This window comes from Musca domestica, unplaced genomic scaffold (genome assembly GCF_030504385.1).
Source record: "Musca domestica strain aabys unplaced genomic scaffold, Musca_domestica.polishedcontigs.V.1.1 17, whole genome shotgun sequence".
Classification (NCBI taxonomy): Eukaryota; Metazoa; Arthropoda; class Insecta; order Diptera; family Muscidae; genus Musca; species Musca domestica.
This window is the reverse complement of record NW_026712230.1, coordinates 9,413,505-9,436,708: the sequence shown is the minus strand read 5'-3', so window position 1 is coordinate 9,436,708 and position 23,204 is coordinate 9,413,505. Positions and strand designations below refer to the sequence as shown.

Genomic DNA, 23,204 nt, shown 5'->3' with positions numbered 1-23,204 from the left:
TGCTCTTTGCTGTGTAAAATTTTGTCTGTATTTACTGGCTGTGAAAAATTCTAGACGGCAAGGAAGACTATCTGTCCAGTATGTATATGATAGTAAAATACAAGTCGGATTGAAGACCAAATTGTCTTATGTAAGTGTCAGGTTCTTTGAAAATATAAAATCAAAAATAGTTTCTAGATATTTTATAAAAATAATGATATGTTTACATTATCCTCTATCTCAAGCATATTCGATTCTGATACAATCTATACATTTTACTTACTTTGCGTTACACTTAATAGAGTGAATTACAAATTTATTAATACAATTTGTACTTTTATAGGAGATTATGAAAAAAAAAACAATAAGCTCGTCAAAATACCAAGTATCGGGAGGTACCGTTATGGGCGGCTATACCAAAACGTGGACCGATATATCTCATTTTCCACACCAACACACAATACAAATTGTTTGTGCCAAATTTTGAAGCTCTACATCAAATAATGTGGTCTGCATCGTGATTCGAACAGAAATACTGACAGATAGACGGACATTGTTAAATCGACTTAAAATGTTATGTTGGTTATGAATATATACAGGGTGAGATAAAAAGACTGCAACAAACTCAAACGCCATAATTTTTAATTTTTTTTTAAATTTTATTGAATGAAAGCCAAAAAGGTCGGAAATAGAATAAAATTTTAGAATAAGTTTAGATTTTTTCGAATTGGTCACCTTTGACACGAATTATGGCCTTCAAACTACCAATGAAACCGTCACACGCTGCCCGAATGTTGCTGTGCGGTATTTTGGCCCATTCCCGGCGAAGCGCTTGTTTGAGGTGATCGACACTTTGGTATTTTTTAGTGCCAACCTTGCTTTCCAAAATACTCCAGACACAATAGTCCAACGGATTGGTGTCCGGAGGTTTTGGTGGACATTGTGCGCTGGAAATAAGGAACCTTATTTTGTAACCATGCTTAGGTGGCGCGTGCTGAGTCCTGTTGTAATGTCCAAGGTCTGCGACCAAAATGTTTGCGTGCCCAAGGCTTTAATACACCCTCCAGAATATTTTCGCAATAGTATTCGGCATTTATTCTGATGCCACGGTCGATTAATACGAGCGGAGAGCGACCATGGGCTGTTAGGCGGCCCACACCAACACCATGCCTGGTGCTTGAGTTCTGTTGGCCAAGCGAAGGTGCACATTTTCAGCTGATCTCTTTGGAAAGTAAACACGATCATTTTGCTTGTTTACAAACTGCTGGGCAACGAATGTTTTCTCATCAGAGAAAACCAAATTCGGAAGTTCACCACTTTCGGCCAAGCGAAGCAAATCTTTAGCTTTTTTGAGCATATTTTCTTTCTGTTGCGGTGTAAGTTCTTGCACTTTTTTGAATTTCAATGGCTTTACTCCGAGCTCATTTTTCAATATTTGCCGAATGGAATATTGCGATATTTTCAGCTCACGAGCCATTTTTCGGCCACTGCGATGCGGGTTTTGATCAAGTCGCTTCCTAACTTTTCGAACCATTTCTGCTGGGATACGCTACCAGTATCACGGCTACGAGCGATGGTGCGAGACACAAAAGATGTATTTACATTTAAATGCTGGACGAAATGGAAATGCTCTAACGATAGCCAGTTGTGGTTTTTCAGCCAAATATAAAGAAATCACACTATCACGCCCGAATTCCATCACGAATAACTTTTTTTCTGGAAAATTCTCACCAAAATGCTTTTGTACGCTTGTAAACAATATAATGAGCTGTCACTGGAATAATTTTAACAGGTGCCGGAGGAGTGGCTTAGAAATGACAGAAGTCTGAATTTGGTGGCAGTTTTTTCATCTCACCCTGTATAATTTATGGGGTCTACGACGAATATTTAGTGTAACATCTATGATAAAGTTAATTAATCCTGTTCAAGCTGGAGGGTATACAAAGAAAACCAGTAAAGAAAGTCTTAAAGTCGGGCGGGGCCGACTTTATGATACCCTACACGACTTTGCTAATTTGCTACACGACTTTGCAATTAAAAGTTTTTATGGCAGAATTCAATCATACACGCTATGATTATAATTATAATTTAAAGTTCAAAGGACTAAATATGCCGAAGCATTTGTATCTTTTAAATTCGGACTTGTATTGCCCATTTGGTGCACAATTAATTTGAAATCAGATATAGATATATATGGGAGCAATATCCAAATCGGAACTGATCTCGACAAAATTTGGCAAAGATATTTCTGAGCTGTGTTTGATATATTTCCCTGAATATCGTTGTTACAGAGTGCATATTACGGCTGTGGGGAACAAATATAACAAATCGGATGAACAGTATATATGGGAGCTATAGCTATATCTGAACCGATCTTCACCAAATTTGACATACTAGCTTCTAGACTCAATTCGGTCGTAAGTGCCAAATTTCATACCATTTGAGCAAATATTAGACGTTTGGTGCACAATAAAAGTTAAATCGGACAGAGTTATATATGGGAGCTATATCCAAATCTTAACCGATCTCGATAAAATTTGGCAAATGTATTTCTGAGCTATATTTGATATATTTCCCCAAACATTGTTGTTACGGAGTGCATATTACGGCTGCGGAGGACAAAAATAACAAATCGGATGAACAATATATATGGGAGCTATAGCTATATCTGAACCGATTTCGATCAAATTTGGCATATTTATTTTCAGGTCCAATCTGATTGTATGTGCAAAATTTCATACTATTCGGACTGATATTACACGTTTGGTGCACAATAAAAGGCAAATCGGACGAAGATATATATGGGAGCTATATCTAAATTTTGACCGATTACCTCCAATTTCAACAGGGTTCGTCCTTGGGTCAAACAAATGATTTGTGATAAATTTCATCTGGAGAGGAAAATAAATGCAACCTGTACTTTGTTTACAAAAATACATGGACAGACGGACGGTAAGGCGGACGGACGGACATGCATAAATCGACTCAGAATGTGATTCTATGCCATAGTCTCCTTTCCTTTTGCCTGTTACAAACAAATGCACAAATACATAATACCCTGACCACCTTGTGGTGTAGGGTATAAAAAGGTACCTAATGTCCAATCGTTCCTGAAAGAGTTCCAAAAACTCCCTATGTAGAAATGTTTTAATGCTATAAGAAAAATTTAAACTATATATTTTTTTTTGAATTTTATTTTATTGGTCAATTTATATTACAAAAATTATATATAACCTATAACTAAAGCACTCAATAAATAATTAAAAAATATATAATATATGTCCAAAAAAAACGTAGAATACAAATAAAATAAATGATACAGAACAGAGGATAGACGAGTAAATAAATGACACATTACAAAAATATATCTATTAAATAATTAATACAAATATTATTTATATAAAATGTATGTAAATCGTTCCATGAGTTGTATGCATGCATATAAAATAAAAAAAAATGTTCTTAAAATTGAAGGAAGATATTGAAAGAAGGATATTTATGTGAAAGAAAGAAAGAGATTTCGGAGACACATTCATTCATTCATTGTTCTCTACACATTTACACATACATAAAAAAAATCGATAATCTGGAATGTACAACATTCACTCTTATTAGTTTTTGACAATCACACTGAGAAAAAAATGCACTTAAATTACTATTTTTGTTTGTTTGTTTTTTTTTTATATAAAAATAAATACAAATATATAAAGCTAAGGCTAATGAAATGATCGGAAGATCGTCATTTCCGCACTGAAAAGTAAAACACTTTCGAAATTATTCAATGTCTTCCAAAAACGTTCCTGCAAATTAGTGGCATTAAAAGAAAAACTTATCCTCAATATGCCTGACGTGGATTGCGGGAATGTTCATAGGGTGGCAATAGCTGTTGTTGCTGTATTGCCAGATTCGTCAAATATTGTTGTTTCAGGGCATTAATGGTGGCAATTTTTCTATGTTTTCCATTTGATGATGTTGTGGCTGTGGGAGTGTGTGTGTGTGCCACCGGCTTGGTATTATCACTTCCAAAGAGTCCAGTATTGACATAGTGTTCCAAATCATCATCCTTGACCACTGGTTTATTCTTGTCCTCTTCGACGGGTGTACCATCGGGCTTGACACGCACCACAGAGGGTCCAGTTAGGTAGGTTTTCTGAACACTGCCCACATCGAAGACATCAACCTGAGGATTATGGGCCATACTGGGATAACCATAGGCAATGTCCATATCCATGGCATATTGGTGTTTTTGTTCGCTGCTATCAAACATGGGATTGTGTGGATATTGTGTTTCTGTTGTTGTTGTTGTGGCACCTATGGGATTGGATTTTGGAGTACTGGGTTGTTGATGGGTAAGAATGATAATACTTGTTGCCGGAGGTGTGGCCAGTGCCGGTTTGCGTGTGGTAATCAATTGGGAGCTGGGGTGATCACGCATAATTGAAGTCCAAACTGAAAAACGTGAACAAGAAAAACAATTATTTCAGATTGTGTCAGGTGTGTGTCAGTAAATTGTTGTGAAAATATCTTATGAAATCCACTGAATTTGGTGCATACAGAACGATTGCACTTGATGTATACACAATGTAGTTCCATTGGATCTGGAAAGTATAAACGTATTATTATGATAACCTCTGAACGGCACCATATAAGAAAATATTTAAAAATCAGTTTACTTTTACAGACTTTTTTAAATATTTTTGATACATTAATGTTTACACCTGTATTTTTCGATCATACAAATGACTAATCTTCGTAAACCGAACTGTCAAATCAATTTTGGAAATGAAGATTTTGAATGACAAATTATGGAAATTTGTAAAAATTTTGGAAAAAATTGAATGTCATAACAAACTCAGATTGGTGTTGTATAAGTAAACTTATAAAAATTTAGTTATTTAAAAACAAAAAAAAACATTTTAAAAATTTTGACGTATCAATTTTCCCAAGCGTTGATGTATTCCTCTACCATGGTTGATGTGGCAACCCAAGAAAATAAAAAATAAAATCTATTGGTAGCAGTGCCATACCTTGATTTTAGTGTACCATGGGGTTATTAAAGTCAATGGATTAACCATTGTAGAAGAATACAGGTAGTCCCATCGACACAGCTGCTAGGACCATGAAATGTCAAACCAATTTCGGAAATGAAGATTTTGAATAAAAAATTAACGAAATTTGTAGAAATTTTTGAAAAAATGCATATCATAACAAGCTCCGATTACGAAAAAAATCATTTGAACAATTTTGACATATGACAATGTTCCCAAGCGTTGATGCATCTACCTGAATTTGGGTTTAACCATGGCAAAATGAGAGAGGTAGACTCATTTGTTAATCGAATATGGCAACCGTGTTTCAACGAAATCAACCTTGTCATTTTTCATATAAAAAATATTTTCTTTCCTAAAATATTTTCGTATGACGAGACGGTATATTTTACAAAAATAATAATTAATCCCTTATTTTCGGCTAGTTCCTAGGCACATAAAAACCGCTATATTTCCATATTTTATACCCTACATACTATGTATGGTTAAGTTCGTCATTCCGAAATAATAATTTTAGATCCACCAAAGATCAAGAATATATATCTTGATCAGCGTAAAATTCTAAGACGATTTAGTCTGACCGTCTGTTGTAATCACGCTAGAGTCAAAACGAATAAATGTAGAAAGCTAAAATTTTGCACCGATCTGTATTTTGTTTGCAGGCAGGTCAAGTTCGAAGATGGGTTATATCGGTCCACGATATCGTGTGGCCCTCATATAACAGTACCACCGATATTCGGTATTTTGATTATTTTAGTCACATATTTCAATCGAATTGTCTGAAATTCTACACAAGGAGTTCTTCTTAACTACTTTACCCCCTGAAAAAGAATTGTCTATATAGGTCCACGATATCGTTCCCGATATCCCGATATTCGGTATTTTGATTTTAGCCACATTTTTAATGAAACTATCTAAAGTTCTATTCTCTGCGAATATTTCACCGCCTGAAAGAGAATTGTCTATATAGGTCCACGATATCGTATAGCTCCCATACAATGGTGCCCCCCATATTGGGTATTTTGGTGATTTTAGCCAGATTTTTCAATGGAATAGTCTTAAAATCCACACAAGGAGTACTTTACCCCCTGAAAGAGAATTGTCTATCCAGGTCCACGATATCGTATATCCCACCTCCCGACATTCGGTATTTTGATGATTTTAGTCACATTTTTCAATGTAATAGTCTGAAAATCCACACTAGGAGTTCTCTCTGAGTACTTTACTCCCTCGAAGAGAATTGTCTATATAGGTCTACGTTTTAGTATAGCAATCATATATCGCTATCCAAGACATTATTCACCGGAATTGCGTCAAATTTCGTATGACATTTTTCACCGGAATTGTTTCGAATATTGTATTTGAAGTTCGGAATCGTACTATTACAGCCAATGACAAAAAAATTACTTATCCAGCACAACGTATTCGTATAGCCCCATATAAAGGTTTTCATTTGAACGGATTTTTTTTAAATCAAGTTCCTTTCGCATGGTGGAGGGTATAAAAAAAATTGGCCCGGCCGAACTTAGCTGCTTTTTTTCTTGTTTTATTTATATTTTTTAAGACCAAACATATAAAAATTGAGATTTTTATGCTTAATTTTAAGGAAATTTCCTCAATGCTGTTAGTTCTTGTGTAGTCCATGAATTACGTTTTTTTGTAAAAGTTGTGCTTTTAGATCTTAACCCCAGAAAATCAGCTGAAAAGTGATGTCAAAATCTTCACATTTCATAATGGGATTACAGAGCCGCACTAAAATCCTGCCTTCGTTTCCCGTTATAATTTGATATTAATATGCCAAGCCATGACTTCAAGCTTTTTATGTACTTGCACCTTAAAGGTTCAGGTAGAGCTTTCAGCTGATTACAATTTTTTTTTTTAAGTGTGCCTGACATCTGCCAATTTTGTGTACGTATTTGTTGTTTTGAAAAATAAAAACAAAACATTTTCAAAATCAATGATTGAAAGAAACTTAAATTGCGGGGCGAGCATTAATAATATTAACCAGATCTGCATTGGAATTGAAAGATTGAATACCTAAGTGTCATATTTTTGAGATAACATCCAAGCTTTTCATTCATCTTTCGCGCTATTTGACTCATTTTAGAAATAAACAAAAAAAAAATACTAAATAAATAAAAACAACTTGTTGGATGTAATTTTGAATAATTCTGAATAATTAAATAATTCGGACATGGCCTGAGGGCTGTATTTACGAAACTGTTCTACCTCCTTATTGTATCATGCTTACACCATTACGTTGAAAATTTTCTGTAAATAATTTAATGCCAATTCGACTGGAAATGCGTGATGGCAATCGTAAAATATTTGATCGGAAATAAATTTTAATTTCTTCACACTATTTTTTACTCGGCCAATTTTATTGTAGAAAAAAGTTTTAAACGAGGGCGTCATTCGCCGCTATGTAAATGACTAATGAAGGGCTGCAGCCCTGCTTAAGCTTTTTAAGTTTTCCATCATAATAACAACTTATATTAATAATTGTAAAAATATACTTACTTAAATTTTCCGAATTCCGTTGATAGGGATCCATTGCCTCCAGTTGGTTATCCGCAAACGTTTGCAATTTCTCATAGCCATAATTCAACAAATCATGTTTGCATTGATTGACCGGTGTGTTTGACGTTGCTGCTGTTGTTTTACAGTGCACGCTCACCAATTGGGCAAAATGGGAATACAAATAAGACATCTAAAATAAAAAAAACAAATAAATAAACAAAAAATTATTTTGAGAAAAAAAATGTGCTGGAAATTTGAAATTAAGAAATTTGGCAAAACCAAAATGTGGACGGATATTCTTTGTGATTCACTTTTTATGATTGGATTTTTGTTTGTTGGGCAGAATTTATTTTGTGGTAATTTGTATGCGGAATGTTGAGGCAAATAAATGTTATATAAGTTGGCAACAGATACAAACACTCGCATAAAATCGAGAGTGATGTACAAATTGCCGCACAAAGAAAGGGAAGTTTCGAAAATATAAGGATCTGTTCTTTATTTCGTTTTCTTACAAAGAGCCAATAAAAATCAGAATCAGCAAAAAAAGAAAAGAAAAAATACTTTTATTGCAACAATTATAAATTTATAGCATGTACATAATTTGTTTAAAGGCTTTCGTTTACATTTACACAGAAATTATTCATAATTTATTAGCTGTCAATGTGTTGATGGTTCTGCCACATTATTTATGTTTATTTTTTTCGCATTTTATTTTATTACCAGCCATGAGTTTACGAATAACAAATTGAGGAAAACCCGTGGGGCCAATGGTTAGAGGTATCGTATTTTAGTAAATAAAATATATTTGTAGAATAATATTTTTAAAATCCGAATTGGTCAACTTTGACACGAATTATGGCCATCAAACGGCCAATAAAACCGTCACACTCTGCCCGAATGTTGTTCTGCGTTGTTTTGGCCCATTCCCGGCGAAGCGCTTGCTTGAAGTGATCGCCACTTTGGTATTTTGTAGTGCCAACCTTGCTTTCCAAAATACTCCAGACACAATAGTCCAACGGATTGGTATCCGGAGATTTTGGTGGCCATTGTGCGCTGGAAATGAAGGATGGTGCTGAGTCCTGTTGGAATGTCCAAGGTCTGCGGCCAAAATGTTTTAATACAACCTCCAGAATATTTCCGCAATAATATTCGGCATTTATTCTAATGCCACGGCCGACTAATACGAGCGGAGAGCGACCATCGGCTGTTATGGCGGCCAACACCATCACCATCGCTGGCGCTTGAATTCAGGTGGCCAACTGAAGGTACATATTTTCAGCTGACCCTTTTGGCAAATAAACACGATCATCGGAGACCACCAAACCATTTTCGGCCAAGCGAAGCAACTCTTTAGCTCTTTTGAGTCTATTTTCTTCCTGTTGCGGTGTAAGTTCTTGCACATTTGGAATTTCAATGGCTTTATCCCGAGCTCATTTTTTTATATTTGCCGAATTCAGCTCACGAGCCATTTTCGGCCACTGCGATGCTAATTTCGATCAAGTCACTTCTTTGCTATTCGAACCATTTGTTCTGATGTTGCTGCTTTCTTCCGTCCACTTCCTTGATGTCGGGCTACGCTACCAGTATCACGGTAACGAGCGATGGTACGAGGCACAAAAGTTTTATTCACATTTAAATGCTGGAGTGCTCTAACGATAGCCACCTGTGGTTTTCCAGCCAAATATAAAGAAATCACACTATCACGCTGGAATTCCATCACGAATAACTTTTTTTGGGAAAATTCTCACCAACATGCTTTTGTAAAAAATATAATGAGCTGCCACTGGAATAATTTTAACAGCTGTCGGACGAGTGGCTTAGAAATGACAGAAGTATTTTTGTAATCTCACCCTGTAGGTACTACAGCCTGTGACAGAAAATTGTCTATGCAGGTTCAGGTCCTCACATAGCCCCGATAGGACGGTACCTCGGTACCTATACGGAACCTATATTCGGTTTTTGATGATTTTAGCTACATTATTTACCGGATTTTTTCAAGTTTCGTATTTAAATATTGTAATAGCTTATGACAAAAGTTGCCTACGAAGATCTTCGTATAGCACCTGATATAATGGCTATATTTGGGTTTTTAAAATTTTAAGCAACATTTTTAACGAATTTTATTTTTTTTAAATTGTCTAAATTCGTTCCAAATGGTCGAACTAACTGCTTTTTACTTGTTTTATTATACTTTCTGTTGTAGGTAAATTAAAAAAAATAATTACAGAATATATTTGCGAAAATATTATTAATTTTTAAACACCTCCCTAAACAGTATGTCTTTGTGTCATTTTTATTTTGTACAATGTCATTTCAAAAACAAAAAAAAATCTTCTGAATGTCATCATCATTTGTTGTTGTAAATATTTTCTCATTGATCATCGTTACGATTAAACATGATGCGCAAGGAGATGGGTGCCTGTTAAACACACACCTTTTTTCGAAATTCCACAGTATAACTAAACCTTGGCATTATTAAAAAAAATATGATGAAAAAATAAATAAAAATCTCAAAAATGATTCATTTTCTTTTTGTTTTTGTTTATTTTAGCACATTAATTTTATAGTTGTTAACTGATAATGCAAACATTCTGGATGGGTGGGGGTCAAGTGTCTGCGGTGACATAGCGCTTTCGCTGTAAATTTTGCAAATGAAGTGTGCAAACGCTAAAAGATAATTAATGAACTGAAGCCTCGACGGGGTGAATTTTGTAAAAAATAAAATAAATAAGAAAAGCAAGGCATTCTTTGGAATTGAGATGCTGTGGGGGATCTTCTTGCCTGTTAAGGGACTTTAAATATTTTTGAAGCAGTTCTTTTTGAAAATTTATTTTGAAGGATGTTCAGGATTATTCTGTGGTGGGATTCTCTAACTCATTTTGGGAGTTGCCGACAGAAATCGGTAACTTTGAAACCCAAAATGTTGATATAAACAAGTAGAACTTTAATACCCTTCACCATGTAGAAGGAACTTGAAATTTTTCAAAAAAAAAAAAATCCCGAAAACTACCACTTAAATGAAAACCGTATGTGGGGACTATTCAAAGACGTGAACTTCTAATACGAAATTTGAAACGTTTTCGGTGAATAATGTTGCTGAAATCTTCAAAATACCGAGTATCGGGAGGTAACGTATTATGGGGGCTATACGAAGACTTGGGCCTGCATACAAAAATTTTTGTCATAGGATGTAGTATCCATTACGAACTTCAAATACGAAATTTGAAATAATTCCTGTAAATAATGTCGCATAAATTATGAAAATACCGACTATCGGGAGGTACCGTTATATGGGGCTATACGAAGACGTGAAACTGCATTCGAATTTTTTTGCCATAGGTACCGATTAGGATCTTCCAATACAAAATTTCAAACGATTCCGGTGAATAATGTTGCTGAAATCATGAAAATACCGAATATCGGGAGGTACCATTATATGGGGGCTAAACGAAAACGTGGACCGACATGACCCAATTACGAACATAACCTGCCTACTGGTAAACTATGCATGTATGCAAAATTTTAGCCTTTTGTCTCAATTCGTTCGAAAGATAGCGTGATTCACCAGACAGACGGACAGACAGACAGACAGGCGGACATCGCTAGATCGTCTTAGAATTTCACGCTGATCCAGAATATATATATACTTTTTAAGGTCTATAATGAATATTTCGAGGAGTTACAGACGGAATGACAAAGTTAAATGCTGGAGGGTATAATAAATAAAAAAAAGTAACGCATTTCTTGGAATTGAGATGCTGTGGGAGGTCTTCTTGTCTGTTAAGGGGCTTCAAATATTTTTGAAGCAATCCGTTTCAAAAATGTATTTTGAGGGATGTTCAGGACTATTCTGATGTAAGTAAGATCCGACCGATGTAATAAGGCCTATTCTGTTTTAAGCTGGAAATACATAAAGCGCTTATTTGGCTGGCATAAGTCATCGGCTGGCTTCTTCGGAAATGAACAAAGGAGCCTAGGGCCAAAATCGAACTAACTCAACCTAAAACTCTTTTGTTAATCTACGAAGAAGCCAGCCGATGACTTAAGCCAGCCAAATATTCTCTTTAGAGCTTTAGAAGTCTTTTTGGCTACTACTTTTATTTAATCTTTCCATTGACAAAACCCATAGAAGGTCTTCTAACTACACGCAGCTTATAATTTCTCTGTTCCAGAACTGCAAGAATGTAAAAGTTTTTATTACCATAACCGATTTTCCCTTTATGATATCGAAGAAAATTGCAAGACTAGTAGACAGAGCAAATATTTGTATCTATCATTCGAATTCGACAAGAAAAATATCACTTGTGTGACACATCGATTTAGCCAAAGCAAATTTTCAAATATAAAACCAGTTTAATTTTATTTTGTTTAACACTCTCGAATATCTACAAAATTTTGCACACATAAGAGACCATTTTTGCGGTTATACGTCGGCGACGTAGGAAAGGAAGCAAAAGAATTCCATAGAAATATTCAGTCGTTTTCGGAAGATGCTATAGATTTTTCTCAAGAATTATTTGCGTTGTTAACAGGTATAGGGGTTGTGACAGTAACGGCGGCTATTTTAATTTGCATAATTATGGACGGATTAATAATAACAGGCACGAGTTGTTGCTTTTTATTGTTATTGTTATCATTATCATTATTTTTTGAAAATATTTCATGATTTGGATTTTGGCTAATAATTGCGTTTTGCTTTAAGGTGTGTTGTTTGTGTGTTTTGAGGGGCAGCGATTCTTGTTGTTATTTGGGGTTTGTGTCTTAAGTCTTTCGTTTTGACGTCAAAGACGATCTGAAGTTAGTACTAATATACGACAAGGAAGTCTCTACAGTAGACTTTAAGGGAATCTTGAGGGACGATCTTAAGGGAATCTTAAAGGACGATCTCCCCAACAAAGGTTCAACATTTTGAATAATTTTAACTTTTATAAAATTTGATCTAAGAGTCCGATTGTCTTCAAATTACTCACATCACAATATTTTTATTAACCCGATGTCTAGTGTAAATATGGAATATGTCCGTCTACTCCTTGTGGTACCTCCCCCACAAAGGATCACAATTTTAAATATACATGAAGCCCATAAAACGAGAAATTAACATCCGATTCTATTTAGACTATTTCACATATCTCATATAAAGTATAGGAAGTAGACGATATAGTCTAAATATGGAAATAGTCCGTCTGTGGAAATCACTCTAGCTTCCGAACGAAATGAAATAGATTGATAACATTTTACTCAAATGTATATTATGTCTGCAGGACTTTTGTTATTGAAAATGGGCCAAGTAGGTCCACGTCTTCGTACAGCCCCCATATAACGGTACCTCCGGATATTCGGTACTTTGATGATTTTAGTGACATTATTCACCGGAATTATCTTAAATTTGGTATTTGAAGTTCGCATCGGATGCTACAGCCTATGACAGAAAATTGTCCGTGCAGGTCCTCGTCTTCATATAGCCCCCATATGACGCCACCTCCCGATATTTGGTATTTTGACGATTTTAGCACCTTATGCACTCGAATCGTTTCAAATTTGGTATTTAAAGTTCGTAATGGATACTAAAGCCTAAGACAGAAAATTGTCAGTATAGGTCCACGTTTTGGTATACCCCCAAATATTATTCGGTATACCCCCTTATATTCGGCGTTTTGATGATTTTAGCTACATAATTCACCGATTTTTTTTTTCAAGTTTTGCATTTTAATATTGTAATGGCTTAGTCGTATAGCCCTTAATATAACAGCTACATTCGGTATTGTTAAGATTTTAACAGAATTTTAAAGGGATTTTATTTTTTTGGAAATTGCCAAAATCGTTTCAAATGGCGGAGGGCCCGGCCGAACTTACAGCTTTTTTACTTGTCTTTTTTTTAATGTTCGAGAGAGCAGATGTTAAAGAAAAACTCACCAATAATTTGGCCAGCTCTGGGATATAGCGACATGTGTGCACTCTCTCTCTCTCTCTCGCTCTCGTTTACATTTAAGTCCCCCTCCGAACTGGCTCACCAACGATTGGTGAGTTGTTTGTTTCACTTTTATCTCTTGCCCTCTCGCCTTGTTGTTCTTCCTTGACAGATATGCATGGTAGAATAATATAGGTAGATGCAAAACGCTTGCGAACATTAATATGTCACAACTTTTTACCGATTTCTCAAAAATGAGTACATTTTTATGTGTTATGTAAGATATGAATTTTTAAGCAATTTTTACAAGTTTTAATAATTTTTCATTCAAAATTTTCAATTCCAAAATTGGTTTGACAGTTCAATGTGCCAGCAGCTGCGTCGATGTGAATACCGGTATTCTACTACCTTATACTAAGTTCTATGTTCCTTTAATTTCCATATCGAAGAAAAACAAAAAATTTTGACCTATCTGATCCATAGTTTATAGATTATCTTAAAGAGTCTGAAGTAAGGCTGTTAAGGCGACCTAAATGGAAAAGGGCAATTTTGAATTTGGTACAGACTTTTGTACAGATACGCACCCGTAAAACGCAAAAGTTCACTTGATAAAATACAAAATATCTCTTGCAATTGGGGTAAGGGGTTTCAATCACAGCGCTGATTCAATCATCTAGAACACAACTCCGCTGAAATTTAAATGTACAAACAAAAAATTTCAAATTGCTTCCTACTGTTTTGAAAAATTTAAAAAAAAACCAAACTAATTCACGCCAACTTCAAAATTCCCAAACAACTTAGAACCCCCCAACACGCGTTTAATCAAGAGCTGTCAACGCGTCACTTGCTTTGATTTTGGCTTCAATCAAATAATTATATAACAGACAACAAAAGATTTTTATCAAGCCTTTCACACTGATACGTTGAGATCATCATCATCATTATGGTTCTTCCAATTCACTTGTTTTTGTTGAAATGGCAAATCGCTTATAATTCTCAATAAATCAATAATAAAACTCGAGTGGCTATTTTTTCTTCTTCTTCTCTTTTTTTTTTGGAATTCATTCAAAAACTTCTTTTTTGTTTTGTGTGTGAGCTAGACAATTTAATAATATTTTTTGTTTGTTTACCGAAATAACGTCAATAATTTGTTTGTTAGCTTCTTGAGGCGAAAAACAAGAACCTAAACTAAAATATTGTGCAATAATTTATGCGGGGGTTTTATTTTGCTATACTTCACCTCTATTGGAATAAAAAAAAAACAATTCCAATATAATCATTTTTTTTTAAAACAATGCGCCGAATTGTCTGAATATTGTTAAATTTGTCACGTACTTTGAGTTGACAAAAAAATTTTAATTCATTTTTAACGTTAGCTGGACTATTCACTATACGAATTTGGCTCTTTTTGCCGCACTCGTCTGATTGCAATGAACAACTATATTGGAACGTCCCCCGAATGTTTGTCGGCTATGTCATTTACATTTCTATTCCGAAGAGGTACCGTAATCCGTGTCACCTTAAATCAGTCATGGGTATTTATTTCTGTAAAACAAATAAATACCTTATGGAAATAATAATCGTGTTGTTAACCCATTGTGGAGTGTAAAATTACATTTATGAAGGTCTGTCAAATTGGTCACATAGTTTTTTTAATATTCTTCTTATTATTTTTCAAAATATTCTCTATGGACCATTGTTTTGGGATATTAAAGAATATTCTTAACGACCTATAAGTGCCAGAAAAGTGGATTTATAAGAAATATTTTCAAAGGATTTTAAATGCAAAGAGAAAAACGAAAGATTTAAATATTTTTAACAGATGGAGGTACATAAGAAGATAGCTTTTCTGTCATAAGTAATAGCATGGTATAATAAGGAGGTAGAACAGCTTCGTAAAACTACAGAAATACAGCTTTGAGACTAAGCCCGCTTCGTGTCAGAATTATTCAAAATTATATCCAACAAGTTGTTTTCATTTATTTGATATTTCTTGTTAATTTCTAAAATGAGTCAAATAACACCAAAGATGAATGAAATTCTGGATATTCTCTCAAAAATATGATCCTAAGTGTTCAATCTTTCAATTACATGACAAATCTGGTTAATATTATTGATACGCTCCCCGCAATTTGATTTTCTTCCAATCATTGATTTTAAAAATATTTTGTTTTCATTCTTCAAAACAACAAATACATACACAAAATTGGCAGAAGTAGATAAAAATTGTTATCAGCTGGGAGCTATACGTTACCTTTTTATTGTACCATGAGTAATAGGCTGATCTTTTTCATAAAAAAGCAAATCAGCTGGGTTGACTTGTTCAATTTCTGTTCAGTTCCACTAATACTTAGAAATTCGTCTTTCAAAAAGTACTGTCAAACATTAAAACAAGTAAAAAAAGCTGAAAGTTTGGAAAGAATTTTTTAATTTTCAAAAAAAAAAAAATCCTTAAAATTCGTTAAAATCTTAAAAATACCGAATGTAGCCTTTATATTAGGGTCTATACGACGACGTGGACCTGCATAGGCAACTTTTGTCATAAGCCATCACAACATTCAAATGCAAAACTTGACAAAAAACATCGGTGAATAGTGTAGTTCAAAACATGATCAAAATACCGAATTTAGGCACAGAGAATTTTCTGGCTTAGGCCGATGAATAATCTCGCTAAAGTCAACAAAATACCGAATATCGAGGGATGCCGTTATATGCGAAGGCGTGGGCCCGCACGGACAATTTTCTGTCATAGGCTGTAGAATCCATTACGAACTTCAAATACCAAATTTCAAACAATTCCGGTGAATAATGTCGCTAAAATCATTAAAATACCGAATATCGGGAGGTACCGTTATATGGGGGCTATACGAAGACGTGGACCTGCACAGACAATTTTCTGTCTTAGGTTGTAGTATCCATTACGAACTTCAAATACCAAATTTTAAACAGTTCCGGTGAATAATGTCGCTAAAATCATTAAAATACCGAATATCGGGAGGTACCATTTAGACGGGCTATAATAAAACATGGACCTGCATGGTCCATTTTCAATACCAAAAGTCCTGCAGATACAATATACATCGATAATACATTATCGATCTACTTTAATTTGTTCGGAAGCTGGAGTGATTTCCACAGACGGATAGACGGATGGACATCGCAAGCCCACATAGAATTTTATGCTGATCAAGAATACAGGGTGAGATAAAAAACTGCAACAAAGTCAAATTCCATAATTTTTAATTTTTTTTATTTTTTTGAATGAATTCAAAAAATGTCGGATGTAGCATCAAATTTTAGTTTAAGTTCAGATTTGTTCGAATTGGTCACCTTTGGCACGAATTATGACCTTCAAACGGCCAATGAAACCGTCACACACTGCCCGAGTGTTGCTCTGCGATATTTTGGACCATTCCCAGGGAAGCGCTTGCTTCAGGTGATCGACACTTTAGTATTTTTAGTACCAACCTTGCTTTTCAAAATACATCAGAAACAATAGTCCAACGGATTGGAATCCCGAGATTTTGTTGGCCAAGGACTGCGGCCAAAATGTTTGCGGGCCCAAGGCTTTAATACACCCCTTCAGAATATTTTCAATTATTCCGATGCCACGGTCGTTTAATACGAGCGGAGAGCGACCATCGGCTGTTATGGCGGCCGGCATCATCACCATGGCCGGCGCCTGAGTTCTGGTGGCTAACTGAAGGTTCATATTTTCAGCTGACCTCTTTGGCAAGTAAACACGATAATTTTGTTTGTTTACAAACTGCCGGACAACGAATGTTTTCTCATCGGAGAATACCAAATTCGGCAGTTTATCACTTTCGGCCAAGCGAAGCAACTCTTTAGCTCTTTTGAGTCTATTTTCTTTCGTTGTGGTGTAAGTTCTTGCACTTTTTGGAATTTCAATGGCTTAACCCCGAGCTCATGTTTCAATATTTGGCGAATGGAATATTGCGATATGTTCAGCTCATGAGCCATTTTTCGGCCACTGCGACGCGGTTTTCGATAAAGTTGCTTCTTTACTGTTCGAACCATTTCTACTGATGTTGCTGTTTTCTTCCGTCCACTTCCTTGAAATCGAGCGAAGTTACGATATATAAAAGATTTATTCACATTTAAATGCTGGAGAGCTCTAACGATAGCCACTTGTGGTTTTCCAGCCAAAAATAAAGAAATCAAACTATCACGCTTGAATTCCATCACGAATAATTTTTTTCTGGAAAATTCTCACCAAAATGCCTTTTTTCGCATGTATACAATATAATGAACTGTTACTGGAATAATTTTAACAGCTGTCGGACGTGTGGCTTACAAATGACAGCAGTCTGAAGTTGGTTGCAGTTTTTTCATCTCACCCTGTATTTATATTTTTTTTTTCACACAAATAATATATTTAATATCTATCTTTAATATCATTTTTATGGCAGCCAATGATGATGCATTTCCTCTGACTTAATGTTTATTGCCATTTGCTATTGTGAATGCATTATCAATGATGGTTCATCAACTTCGGCTACTGCTTTTAATAATGTCTTATACGCTCGTCATTTCTTCAATTTGCGTGACTGACTACCAGCATTAATTGCAAACAGAGCGATTTATTGCCAAAGCACTCTAGACATTCATAGCTACTTTGAAGATAAGTTAAGATTCTCCAGCCATTTATCACTGAAAGAAGAATTTTCAAAAAAGAACAAGAAAAACGCGGGAGGGTAATAAATAAAATAAGGAATGTCAGAACGTGGTTATGATCAAGACACATAAAACATGTTATCAGATGAATGAACGAATTACTTACTAGCTGATGAGTAAATATTTTTCTACAAAAGAATGTAGAAAGAGAGAGAGAAAAAAACTCCCCATCTCATCAGCATAGGTAACTTAACCATCAAGTTATGTAGATAAGTTCAACATTGATGTTTTGGATTTTTTCTGGAAAAAGATGAAACAGGTTCTTGTTTTGGAAAATACAACAGCAATAAAAATATGTGGCTTGCCTAATTAAGTGTTAATAAATGCGTTGTTTAGGAAAATATTAATGACACGATCTTATCGGTAGATTAATTCATCATTTCGCCATGCAAAACCATTTTACGTTGCCATTTTTCAATGAAAATTATTTTCTTAGAAATTCCATTGATGTTGGAGGTATAAGTAGTATGGAAGATGGTGATGAAGTCACCCGACTTGGGCTGTCATGATTATTTTGATTTACGTCAATCCATTTTTTATTACAGCCATATATGTTGATGACCATATAAAAGTCATCAATGAATTTGAATAATTTCACATGCTGTCATTCAATACGTCAATATTTTTGTGATTGCTTTTTTCCGAAGGAGCGCCTTTAAAAAATTACACTAGGCGCCAAATTTTATTATTTATACTCGGGTAAACAAAGCTTTTTAATCTTTATTGCCTTTTTCGCAAATGTTTACAAACAAAGTAGTATATTATATCATAAAACACAAATATTGAAAAAAGTCAAAATACTTTGACACATGCATGTACAAATACTTCCTGTGGAAACTGTGACAAAATCCTAAAAAATACCAAATATCATGAGCATTTGTTTACATTTTTGTATTTTCAGTTACAATACGTATTTTGACAGTTAATGGCAATAAATAGATGCTCCCATGGTAGAAAAATACAGGTAAATGCATCAACGCTTGGGAACATTGATATGTCAAAATATTTTAAATGTCTTTTCAAATATAATTAGATTTTTATATGTTTTCTCATACGACGTCATTCGGAGGTTATTATAATACGCGTTTTTCAACAATTTTTACAAATTGAAATAATTTTTCATTCAACATTTCCAATTCCAAAATTGGTTTGACAGTTTATTGTCCCAGCAGCTGAGTATATTATTCTACCATGGATGCTCCCTTTGAAACAGCTGATCATTCGATTAGTTGTCAAAATATTTATTGTGATTGAAATAACTATGTGGTATAGGTAAAGGAAAAAGAAACACACAGTTGATCTGATTGATTGATCTCATTATGTTGTTTACAAGCGTACAAAAGCATTTTGGTGACAATTATCCAGACAGAAATTGTGATGGAACTCAAGCCTGATAGTATGATTTCTTTATATTTGACTGGAAAACCACAAGTGGCTATCGTTAGAGCACTTCAGCATTTAAATGCGAATAAATCTTCTGTGTCTCGTAGCATCGCTCGTTACCGTGACACTGGTAGCGTAGCCCGACGTCAAGGAAGAGGACGGGAGAAGCAACAGCAACAACAGCTGAAATCGTTCGAAAAGCGACTTAATCGAAACTCGCGTCGCAGTGGCCGAAAAATGGATCGTGAGCTGAACATATGGCAAAAATGAGCCACTGAAATTTCAAAAATGCAAGAACTTACACCGCAACAGAAAGAAAATAGACTCAAAAGAACTAAAGAGTGGCCGAAAGTTGTGAACTGCCGAGTTTGGTTTTCTCCGATGAGAAAATATTCGTTGTTCAGCAGTTTGTAAACAAAACAAAATGATCGTGTTTACTTGCCAAAGAGCTCAGCTGAAAATGTGCACCTTCGGTTGGCCACCAGAACTCAAGCGCCAGCCATGGTGATGGAGTGGGGCGCCATAACGACCGATGGTTGCTCTTCGCTCGTATTAACCGACCGTGGCATCAGATAAATGCCGAATATTATCGCGAAAATACTCTGGAGGGTGTATTAAGGTCTTGGGTCCGCAAACATTTTAGCCGCAGACCAGGGACATTCCAACAGCACCATCGCACTCAGCACGCGCCACCCAAGAATGGTTACAAAATGAGGTTTCCAGCGCACAAAGGCCATCAAAATCTCCGGATACCAATCCATTGGACTATTGTGTCTGGAGTATTTTGGAAAGCAAGCGATCACCTCAAGCATGCGCTTTGCCGGGAATGGGCCAAAATAACGCAGAGCACATTCGGGCAGCATGTGAAGGCCATAATTTGTGCCAAAGGTGACCAATTCGAACAAATCTAAACTTATTCTAAAATTTGATGCTATTTCCGATATTTTTGGCTTTCATTCAATAAAATTTAAAATTTTTGCAACAACAAAAAATGTAAAAATTATGGCGTTTGACTTTGTTACAGTTTTTTATCTCACCCTGTATGGATGAGGGTATAAAAAATAAAAATCATGCTACGTGATTCCGAGGTTCTTATATTATGTAGTTTTGAAGAATTTTAACAAATTTCAAATTTTCAATTTTAAACGTTGAATTCTGAAATTGGTTTGACTGTTTATTGTATCAACACCTATGTCGATGCGGTTATCTGTATTAATGGCATTTATTTTCATATGGTTTATACATCAATCACAATATGTTTTCATAATCAAACTCATTGCAATTGGCCAATTATCACTGCAAAGGGCTCTATGTAAACATAGTCTAATACATTTCATCCCATTGTGCTATGAAAATGAAGTGATCGCTTTTGGTCATCTTGAATTTTCTCACCAACCACACACACATGGATACCACACACAGACACACATTCAGCTGTGACACATTTTCTGTGAAAAAAGAGTTACTTTTTTATTTTTGAAATTTCAGCTAATATATCAGTTATTTAAGAAATGTAATCAATTGAGCGATTCGTTGTCGCTGGCGTTGTTGTCTGTCGCCAGACGACACACCAATTATGGGGGGAAACCAGTTCAACCCCTCCAAAATGAAAAAAAAAAACAAAATAAAAGCCTGAAAACTGAATATGTTAGTCAATAATTTACGTAAGTCCCATCACCCAGCCAAGTGGTTGGGAGGGATGAAAGGAAGCCGCTGCTATTGTTGTCATTGGAAATTGTATTGTCCATCCATCCATTCGTCCGTCCGTCTGGCTGTCGTCGAGATGGTGTGTGGCGTCAACATTTAACATTGGGTCAGTAACGCAGATTTGTCTTTTTTTTGCCAAATAAACGCTTTCGCTGTATTGCGACGGGCCATATATGGCGGCAATTTGTTTTTATATATATATATTTTTTCTTTATGTAAATTTACTCTCATGTGTTTTTATTTTTCTTTATTAATTTCTTTCTTTCGTTTTTTGATTCGCATGTAATTATCAAGTTGTTTCTGATGTTGTTGCTGTCGTCGTTGGTCTTTTCGAAATGTTTTTATTTTTTTATGTTATTGTGTTTTCGCTTAATGATATTTTGATTATGTGACTATAAATACGGCGATTTTCTTTAGTTTTTTTTTTTTTTTTGCTTTTGATATTCATCCGGCATGTATTGGGCTAAGTCGGCAGCAGCAGCAACAACAATAGCAACAGGTTATTGACCGCACCACAACCACCATCATCTTCAGATTGGAATTTGTTGTAGTCTCTTCTTCAATGTTGATATGGTGAAAGAGGGGATTTTAGAGGAGGATTTAGATGAGTTTTTGGTAGACCTTTCTATGGGTCTGGCCGGTTAGGCAAGACCAACATGACACTCCTTTTTTTAGTTTTTTCAATGCAAAATATAAGGGAGGTGATGGAACTCTTTAAGATTTTAGTTGAATTTAATAAAAAAAACCAGTAAGGAAAGCTCAATAGTCGGGCGGGGCCGACTATATGATACCCTACACCACTATGCATATTTAGTAGAGCTCTCGTAAAAAGGTTAATACAGGGCATTCAGAGCTGTATGAGATATTTGGTACAAAATCAAAATCTATCTAATTCTATCGTGCATTTTACGAACTATAGCTATCTCTGGACCGGGTTTCTCCAAATTTGACGTATTAGCTTGTAGACTGAATTCTGTCTTATGTACAAAAACACGAAATCGGATGAAGATATATATGGGAGGCATATCCAAATCGGAACAGATTTTAATAAAATTAAAATCAACTATTTTTGGGCTTTATCTGATATCTGGTACCAAATATCATTCCTGTGGAGTGCATATTACGAATGTGAGGGACTTAAAGACCAAATCGGATGAAAGATATATATGGGAGCTATAGCTATATCTGAACCAATTTTTACTAAAATTGGTGTACTTGCTTCTAAGCTGGTTTCGGTCGGATTTGCCAAAATTGATGCTATTACGATGCTATTCGGGTCAATCACCCGAAATCGGATGAAGATATATATGGGAGCTATATCCAAATCTGATCCGATTTCGATAAAATTTAAAACAGCTATTCCTGGTCTCCATCTAATACCTGGTACCAAATATCACGGTTGTGGAGTGAATATTACGAATGTAAGGGACTAAAACACTAAATCGGATGAAACATATATATGGTTGCTATATCTATATCTGAACCGATTTTCACTAAATTTGATATACTTGCTTCTAGGCTGAATTTGGTCCGATGTACTAAAATTCAGTCCATTTGGACTTATATCGGTCATTTGGTGCACAATTAACCCGAAATCGGATGAAGATATGTATGGGAGCTATATCCAAATCTGAACCGATTTCGATAAAATTACAAACAGCTATTTCTGTGCTCCATCTAATACCTGGTACCAAATATCACAGTTGTGGAGTGAATAGTAGGAATGTGAGGGACTTAAAGATGAAATCGGATGAAAGATATATGGGAGCTATAGCTATATCTGAACCGATTTTCACTAAATTTGATATACTTGCTTCTAGGCTGAATTTGGTCCGATGTACTAAAATTTAGTCCATTTGGACTTATATCGGTCATTTGGTGCACAATTAACCCGAAATCGGATGAAGATATATATGGGAGCTATATCCAAATCTGAACCGATTTCGATAAAATTACAAACTGCT

General features: G+C 35.1%; 1 protein-coding gene across 1 annotated transcript in view; it reads right to left on the bottom strand.

Moving 5' to 3' along the window:
• Positions 1 to 3,709: 3,709 nt before the first annotated feature.
• The window catches only part of LOC131801626 (rhythmically expressed gene 5 protein-like), a 35,952-nt gene continuing 16,457 nt past the window's right edge, over positions 3,710 to 23,204 (bottom strand). Inside the window, exons 2-3 of the mRNA XM_059120468.1 lie at positions 7,548 to 7,737; positions 3,710 to 4,428 (exon numbers count right to left, since the gene is read on the bottom strand). Of these exons, the coding sequence (XP_058976451.1) occupies positions 3,815 to 4,428; positions 7,548 to 7,737 (804 nt within the window). The 3' untranslated portion in view covers positions 3,710 to 3,814. The remainder of the gene's footprint in view (positions 4,429 to 7,547; positions 7,738 to 23,204) is intronic.